This window comes from Amblyomma maculatum, chromosome 1 (assembly GCF_055883805.1).
Source record: "Amblyomma maculatum isolate TAMU_Amacu chromosome 1, ASM5588380v1, whole genome shotgun sequence".
NCBI lineage: Eukaryota > Metazoa > Arthropoda > Arachnida > Ixodida > Ixodidae > Amblyomma > Amblyomma maculatum.
This window is the reverse complement of record NC_139344.1, coordinates 422,900,995-422,909,838: the sequence shown is the minus strand read 5'-3', so window position 1 is coordinate 422,909,838 and position 8,844 is coordinate 422,900,995. Positions and strand designations below refer to the sequence as shown.

The following is an 8,844-nucleotide window of genomic DNA, read 5'->3' as shown; positions in this document are numbered from 1 at the left end:
TTTGGTAACAGGTTGGATATTTTCACGTTTTACCTAGCATAAAAGATTTAATAGTCCAAATAATGTTATATCATGATAAGATTCCGTTACAATTGGTTCTCCTTTGAGAGGCTTCCGTCGCTCAGTTCTCTATTTGCAACAGGAACTAACCGCGTTGCTTGAACACTCCGCTTCATCAGCGCGCTGGGAACCACTTTCTTACGTCACGCTTCCTAACGACGGTTTTTGGCAAATGTTTCCCTCAGTCCGCATTGATCGGGTGTGCCAGCCTGCGACTGTGCGCAAGCCTTTGTCTAATTCCGAATGTGTGACCATCATTTAAACCGCCTTCATAGTTGTCACCGTTGAACACACCGTCTAGGTCCTGGGAAGAAAACCGTTTGGGAGGCAGGAGCGGCGCCAAGGCCCGCAGATTGCTACTAGCACCACTGAGGTTACTCCACTACGCTCTCCAGTACTATCACATGACGCTGCGAAGTTTTAGCTAGCCCGATTCGAACTGAAGGGAAGGACCTTTAAATCACTGTAAACAAAAAGCTAGCATGCGCGTCCCCATGCCTTTCACGTCTGACATGAATCACGCAAGAGGCGAGCACCAGGTCATGCTTCTGGAAATACGTATCGAGTAAGCAAGCAGGAGAAGAGAGAGAAGAAGAGGGCACAAAAATGCTTTCCGTCACACTTTCCTGTATTGAAGTAAACGGGCAGCCTAACAACTTAACGGAGTGGAACTTCAAATAATACCATCCTTTACCGGAAACACCATAGAATATCGGATGACTCAAGGGCTTGCTGTAAACTAACATCTTGCACGGTTCTATTAAACCGAATTTTCACATCGGTCGATCCTTTTAAAAGACAATGGGCACACGGAACGGAATTTTCTGCGTCTAACTGGGACGGAGAAATAACTTCCTAAGAACACAAAGTATCAACTGAGCATATATTATATATTATCAGTTCCTTACGTCGAACAGCCTCCAATCGGGGGAAGAAAGAACTATATCATGGCTATCATAGGGCATAAATAATGCAGAAATTCTTTAGTGATAAAAGAGTATTAGCCAGGTGCCAGGCGTTCTTAAGATTGGAAGTGACCACCGTAAAGAGTTTGGTACATGACCTTCTTAGATCTGTATAACAGCGTATGAAAAAAAATTAAACATTGAAGACAAAATAAACAATACATCCGATAAATAAACATATAAACATATAAAAGTAACATGTATGTTACAAAGTCCTTAGTGCATACACTTTTATTGTGGCAGCTCCGCATCACCATTTGGCTGCGTATGGCCACTGCGACAAAGTATAGGGTGCAATAAAAACAATACAATAAAAATATGCAGTGTCTGCAGTTTTGTTCATAAAATACCAGAATGTATAAATGTCGCATGGAAGAACAATCCAGTTGCTAGCCCAATGTACATTATTCCTGTCCCAATGTACGTTATTCCTGGATAATTGCTGATGGTCAGATGAGCTTGCACTTCTTGCTTGGGTTCATGGGCGCCCCAGGCTTGCACTGGAACACGGTGGAAAACTCGGGCACGTGCTTGAATGTGTCGTCGCACTGCACTTGCGCAGCCGGCACGGCGTATTCACTTCCAGTGCAGCGCGTAAAGCAGGCGGCCACGAAGACCAGCTGTACGGGTGTGAGCCATTCCAGACCCACCACAGGCTGGTCGCGAAGCACCGCTTTGCTGTTCGATCGATACGCGTCCAGTACCGTGCTGAGGGACAATGGCTCCACGTGGCGAGCGTAGTTCCTACGAGTGAGCTGTAATGACAACGATTCAACGGGAAAAGTCAGCAGAAGTGCAGAGAGGGTGACGCACAGTGTTTGATTCGTTCAATGCTAGGGTATTAGGGAACCGTTCTCTGGTGTTCGGAGCATATCGGCAAAACGGAATAGAGGCAGAAATTTTGAAGAGAAAGGCGAAGAACAAGATATGAACATAAGAGTAAGGAGGTAGTGAAGTTTCTTGCCGTGGTGTCGGTGTATATATCAGTGGAGAAGGTAAGCAAGAAGCATTAAGAACATAGTGTGAAGAGGACGTTGATCTAAGAATACGTAAGTCCAGGAGATGAGTTTCTGCGCGTGCATTGCGCTTTAAATTTGCGTGCCTGTTTAACAAATGTTCAGGTCTTGTAAAATAGTCTCAGTGTTACTAAAAAAACAGAATTAATTAAATACATTGTTTCATACGTCGAACATAATCTGATGAGCTCTGTTCGGCATCACACTGCTATTCCTAGGCACCTGGACTTAGCAAGTGCATCACTGGCTCGTGTCTTCCATCCTTTTGTGCTTGCCTAGGACAAATGTTCCTCCCTACTGATCACGAAAGGAGCTGCTGAAGGTCCCAGACAAGCAAAAAGCGAGAAGTCGCTGCAACGGCGTTTCCGGTGTAAGTGCCACCCGGTACTGTGCTACCTCAAGTCTCCCCCTTTCCACACTGCGTCGTTCGCCTTGCCACGAGCACGTCGCTGATCAGTGGACACGTTAAATGGCCTTCCGTTATAGCCATGACCAACTCATTCATGTTATTAATGCAGATATTTCTGTCCACCACCATAGCGATGGCATGCGCTCTTCGAGATACGACAGACATCGTCACTCACCTCTGCAATCCCCACTTTCTACCCGTGTTGGGGATTGCGCAAAAGCGTCTCTCCCGCATCTTGATTTTTGGACAAGACTTTAACCGGAAACTACAGTACTCGAATTCGCTCACACCTGACTACCTAAATAGCATCTTGCCGCGGAATTCTGGCACGTCAGCTTGTCATCCGTCGTAGCCGTGACCAGCCCATTCATGTTCACACAGGTTATTAATGAATATTAAGGCGATATAACAAGGTGAATCAGATTGGGATGGAGTGCATTTGGCTAATCATCATTAGCCTGACTATGACCACTACGCGGGAAGGCCTCTCCCATATTCCTCCAATTAATTCCGTCCTGTGCTAGCTGCATCCACTTGACCCCTGCTAATTTCTTAACCTCTTCAGCCCACCTAACTTGCTGCCGCCCCCTGCTATGCTTTCCTTCCCTTGGAATCCAGTTTGTTACCCTAAGCGACCACCGGTTATCCTCTCTTCGCACTACGTGTCCTCCTCTTGCCCATTTCTTCTTCTTGATTTCCTCTGAATGTCAGTAACTTGAGTTATCCCACTCATCACGCTTCGTATCTCTTAATGTTAGTCCCACCATTTTTCGTTCCATAGACCTCTGCATTTTGTTCAGGTAGCGCAGAGGGCTATGGAACGAAAAATGGTAGGGGTAAATGTAAGAGATAGGAAGCCTGCAAAGGGGGTAAGAGAAATAACTCAAGCTATCGACATTCAGTGGAAATCAAGAAAAAGAAATGGGCATGAAAAGGACACGTAGTGCAAAGAGACGATAACAGATGAGAGAGAGAGAGAGAGAGAGAGAGATATTTTAATGGCAACAGGAGATGTCTGCCTGGTGGTAAGCCTAGCATGCTGCTCCTGATGAGGGTTGAGGGATGAGGGTGACAGAGTGTGGGAGCTAGGGGAAGGGGAAATAAATGAGAAAAAAAAAAGAGAATCGGTGTCGCACACTTTCACACGCACATAAGCACACACAGATGAGTTTTAAAGGGTATTGATCAACCCTGTGTCCTTAAGAAAAGTTAACTTTCACACACACATAATCACACACAGATGAGTTTTAAAGGGTATTAATCAACCCTGTGTCCTTCAGAAAAGTTTGTAAGGCCTTGGTAGCTCGCGCAGCAGACGATCCGTCGCACCAAGGACCCAGGACATGTTCAAGGCGCAAGGTTGTTTTTTTAGGTAAGCTTAAATTATTGCGCAGTGTCCTGCGATGTGCAGTAAACCGTTGACAGGAGGTTACCAAATGTTCAAAATTTTCACACACATCACATGTAGAGCACAGAGGCCTGCTCGCTACGCCTATTTTATGTAGGAAGTAGTTTGTGTATGACACATTTAAGCGGATTCTGTGTAGACAGTTTCGATGCCACCTGTTCAAATTGTGAGGAATTCGAAAGACGCAAGTGGGATCTATTCGGTGTAGAGGTCGATATTGATGGTTCGGGTCACACCACAGAGAGCGTTGCAATCGCCATGATTCAGTTGCTACAAGTCTTGCTGCATCTCTTCGTGAGAATGGTATTGAAATTGTCCTTGTGGAATCTTTTAGTTCTTTTGCAGCGGCGTCTGCGAGGTCGTTGCCCGCGATGCCGCAGTGAGCAGGTAACCACTGTAGCACAATGCTGTGACTCAGGTCATAGGCCTCTGTGTGTAGCTTATTTATGTCAATGACGAGCTCTTCCTGAATTCTTGATGATTTAAGCAATTGTAGTGCAGCGCGACAATCGCTGAAGATAACCCATGCTGCAGGGCGTTGTTGTAGAATATATATAATTGCTTCTCTCAGAGCTGTTAACTCAGTAGCCACAGCTGAAGTGCGATGACTGAGTGTTGCCGAGATTGTGGTGTGCATTGATGATATCCACACGCCGATGGATGAAGAAATAGCTGTGACAGAGCCATCAGTATAGATGTGGCAATGATGACTGTAGCGTGCACAGATGTGCTCAAGGGCGAAGTATTTAAGTGCGGGTCCTGGGGTGTGGGCTTTTCTTTTGATGCCAGGTATAGTTGTCGAAATTTGCCATGAAGCAAACCTCCATGGTGGGAAAGATGACGGTACTGCGCGTTGATATTGCGCAGGCAGTAGATTGGAGAGTGATGTCATGCTTTGCTCTGAAAACGGGTGGGTAGGTTCACGTGCAAAGCGCAGCTGGGCGCGAAGCAGCTCCTGCGGTATCAGCGCGGTTACAGATAGACGTCTGCTCTCCGCCAGAGTTCCCACTGTGGAAGTGTTTTTTGGAAGACCAAGGCACACTCTCAAAGCTTTGGCCTGCATGGCTTCAAGTAGTTTAATGCTTGACTGCGAGAGGCCTTGAAGAACAGGGAGGCTATAACGCAGAAGACCTTCACAAAGTGCTCCATAAAGCCGTAATAAGGAATCGGTAGAGCAGCCTCTTCTGGTCGTTGAGAGCATACGGAATATAGATACGTATGAAGAGAGTTTGGTCTTAAGTTGTTGAACGTGTGGTGACCATGAAAGAGACCTATCAAAGGTCACACCTAGAAATTTTTGATGGTTGACATACGGTATAGGAGTGCCAGCAACTTTCAGTACATAACGGGAGAGATCACGTCGTGAAAATGAAATTGCTGCGCACTTTTCTGGAGATATAACAAGACCTCGCTTGTTTAAAAATAATGCAATGCCAACTATTGCTTTTTGTAGCCGAGCATGCACAATGCGCCTGTTTCTTCTGGAGCACCATATGCAGATGTCATCTGCGTAGAGGGAGATTTGAACAGTAGGTGGCAAGGACCTGTCCAAACCAAGAAGAGATATATTGAAGAGGGTTGGACTTAAAATCCCCCCCTGAGGAACGCCACGAGACACATGATGTAAGGGCGTGTCACCTTGATCCGTTGACATGTAAATGGTCCTATCACGAAGATAATCAGAAAGCCAGTTATACATTCGTCCAGCAATACCAATTGAACGCAAGGCTGAATGAATCGCCTCGTGCGTGACATTATCAAATGCTCCTTTAACGTCAAGAAAAACAGCAATAATTAGAGACCGCTCAGCTTTGCTGCGCCTGACACAGTTGGCAAGAGCAATAACATTATCAATACTGCTTCGGCCTTTTCGGAAGCCAGACATTGATGGAGGGTAAATTCCCCTATTCGTCAAGTCCCAGGTAAGGCGTGAATGAACCATTTTTTCCATCAATTTTCCAACACAGCTTAGCAGTGCAATAGGACCATAAGCGTTTAGATCAATTGATGGCTTACCCGGGTTTAAGAACGGGTATTACGCGCGCAGGCTTCCAGCTCTCTACAAGGCTGCCAGTTATCCAAGAGTTGTTATAAATTGTCAGCAGCTGAGTTTTGGCTTTTCTTCCAAGACGCGACAGCGAAGTGTAGCTAACATGGTCAGGCCCTGGGCAAGATCTTTTGTTGGTAACTGCTAGCGCAGCTTGGAGTTCTTCCATAGTGAACAATTCGTCTAGGAAAGAAGTGTTGGGCGACGGGACAAAGGTGGGGAGCACATTTTGCAGTGAAGGAGCTGCTAAGGGAGCAATCATCTTTGAACAGAAAGTCTCTGCTACATGAAGACAAGTAGTATTGGCATTTAGAGCCACGCACTCGAAAGGATGTAGTTGTGAAGGCTGACTTCTTAAGCTTCGTACAATACTCCATACTTTAGATAGTGGCTTTCTAGGATCTAATTTTGCACAAAAAGATGTCCATTTCCTTCTTTCTAGCTTGTCCAAATGGCGTTGAACGTGTGTTTGTGCTCGCCTAGAAGTCCGGATATCGTCTCTAGAAAGTGTCTTGCGCGCTCGTCTTTCTGCTCTGCTACGTATTGCTCGAAGTTTTTTATATTCGGCGTCAACAGCTGAGTACATCTTTGGCAGGTGGAGGACTCTCGTGTGCAATGTTTGAGCATGTGCTACTGCAGCAATGAAGGAGTCATAATTTAAGTTTGACAGATCCTGCTTTTCTACGGCATCAGCGAAAGCTTCCCAGTTCGTGTAGCGAACTTTATGCCGCTGAGAGGCGAGAGAAAAGCCACAAACCTCAATATATGTAGGTAAGTGATCGCTGCCATGAGTCTCGATGTCCACAGACCAGGTTGTTGAAGCTGACAGATCAGCAGAGATCATGGAGATATCTAGAGCACTGGACCGTGCTCCTTGATAGTAAGTTGCTTGGCCGTCGTTGAGAAATAATAAATTGTTGGAAAGTGCGAAGTCGAATAGCTGCCGGCCTCTGGCTGTCGATCTGACGCCTCCCCAAGCAGGATGATGTGCGTTGAAATCTCCCGTTATAATGTGTGGCACAGGGGTACTTCGCATGATATCTTGTAGGCGTTCAATATTGAAATTAGCACGAGGTGGTATGTAGGCAGCAATTACTGTAAACTGCATGTTCATGCACTTTAAAGTGGCTGCAACGTACTCATTATGTGGATCAGTTGGTATGGGATGCTGGATGAAGTTGACGTCTTTCCGGATAGCCAGAAGAACTTTACTGAGGTCTGTACCAGTTGTTGATTGCAGTACTGTGTAGCCTGAGAGATGGATTGTAGTATTAAGCCGAGATTCTGATATAGCAATTATAGGGAAACGATGCTTGAAGACGAAGTGTCGAAAGTCAGAGAGACGGGGGCGGAGGCTGCAGGCATTCCATTGAAAGATGGTGGCCTTATTTCGGATGGCTTGCACGCTGGGTGGAGCAGACGACTGATTGTCTGCTACCGCCATTGCGCGAGGAGAGGAGATATGAAATCAAGAATTGTAAGGATGGCTTTCGCCACCGGCGAGGAGAGTGGTATAAGAAAAGCACGAACAGCCTCAACAAGTGAGCACAGTTGGGAACTAGAAATGTCAGAGTTTCTGCGAATAGAGGTTTCGCATGAGCGGTTCCGGGATGCACACCTCGAATGAGGCTGCTGTACAGTAATTTTTCGTGGGCTTGGTACAGATGGTTGTTGAACCTCTGATTGTTGTGGAAGAGGAGGAAATTCAACCACGTCATCAATTCTTGGATGACCAGCATCATCTTTCTGTGACTGTCCTTGTGATTTCTTTCCCGTCAATGGTTTTTTTCTGTGATGACTACTCCTGATTTGATTTTGGTCAATTAAAGCAGCTTTTGCTGACTTTTAGTCGGTATTGTTGGATATCTTGTACTTATAGATTAGTTTCTCCTTTTGGTAGGCAGTGCAGCTGGAAAACGTTGCCTCATGCTGCTTTCCGCAGTTGGGACAAATGGGGATGTCACTTGGGCACGTGGTACGGTCATGATTTCCCCCACAGCGTGGGCAGCGCAAGGCTAGTCGGCAAGCAGTAGTCACATGGCCGAAGCGCTGACATCTACCACATTGTCGTGGTTTTTGGATGTATTCATGCACACGGTATCTTGTATATCCAAGAATAACGTATTCTGGCGCAGATTCGGTCACAAACACAATGCGGATATTTTCGGAATTTCCCAGACGGCGCACCGATTTTATAGGAACTCTCTGCAATAGTGCCGAGCAGATATCTTCTTGAGAAAGATCCAGGGGTACACCCTTGATTACTCCTACGCCACAGTTGTTTGGTCGGGGCTCGTATGCTTGCACTGCAATTCCTGCTATTGATCGTATTTGTAAAAGGCGTTCAGTAGCGACCGCGGTTCGGGTGTCAACTGCCAGAAGATTAAGCCGCTCGTTGGGGCGAACTTGAAGGACGGCATCTGGACCCAGAGATTCAAATGCTTGCCTCATTGCCAGCGGATTAAAGCGAGTAATACGATAGCCGGTATCTACTGGTTTTATGATTACTGTGAGGTTGCACTTGGGCGCTTTAGAAGCGTTAGTTGCGTCGACACTGAAATTCGACCGCCTCGAGCTGCGGCGACGCTTCGATGGCACTTGAATAAATTTGTCTGGCTCTTGAGCAGACTTCGCCACAGCATCTATACAGGTAATGGCAGACGAAGTGTCTGAGCTATCAGGAAAATCATCCTGACCTGTAGGCATCAGCCGATCCCAGCTTGCGGTGGAAGGACCAGATGCGTGTTGTAGATGAGCATCAGAGGGTGAGAGTCCTGAAGTACCTGGTGATGACAGGTGACCGCATGATACACAGGTCGGGATGACGGGTGATGATTGCAGAGCTGGCACAGTCTGCAGAGGTAGGCCTGACGCAATGCCAGAAGAACACTCAGGTGATGATCCAGGGTGCGGCATCGGTGGAGCCGCACCCGGCGCTG

At 46.5% G+C, this 8,844-nt stretch overlaps 1 protein-coding gene across 1 annotated transcript in view; it reads right to left on the bottom strand.

The window, feature by feature from the left end:
- Positions 1-1,250: 1,250 nt before the first annotated feature.
- Positions 1,251-8,844, bottom strand: part of LOC146209251 (uncharacterized) — a 47,616-nt gene continuing 40,022 nt past the window's right edge. The window contains exon 5 of the mRNA XM_084579890.1: positions 1,251-1,780. Within this exon, the coding sequence (XP_084436016.1) occupies positions 1,475-1,780 (306 nt within the window). The 3' untranslated portion in view covers positions 1,251-1,474. The remainder of the gene's footprint in view (positions 1,781-8,844) is intronic.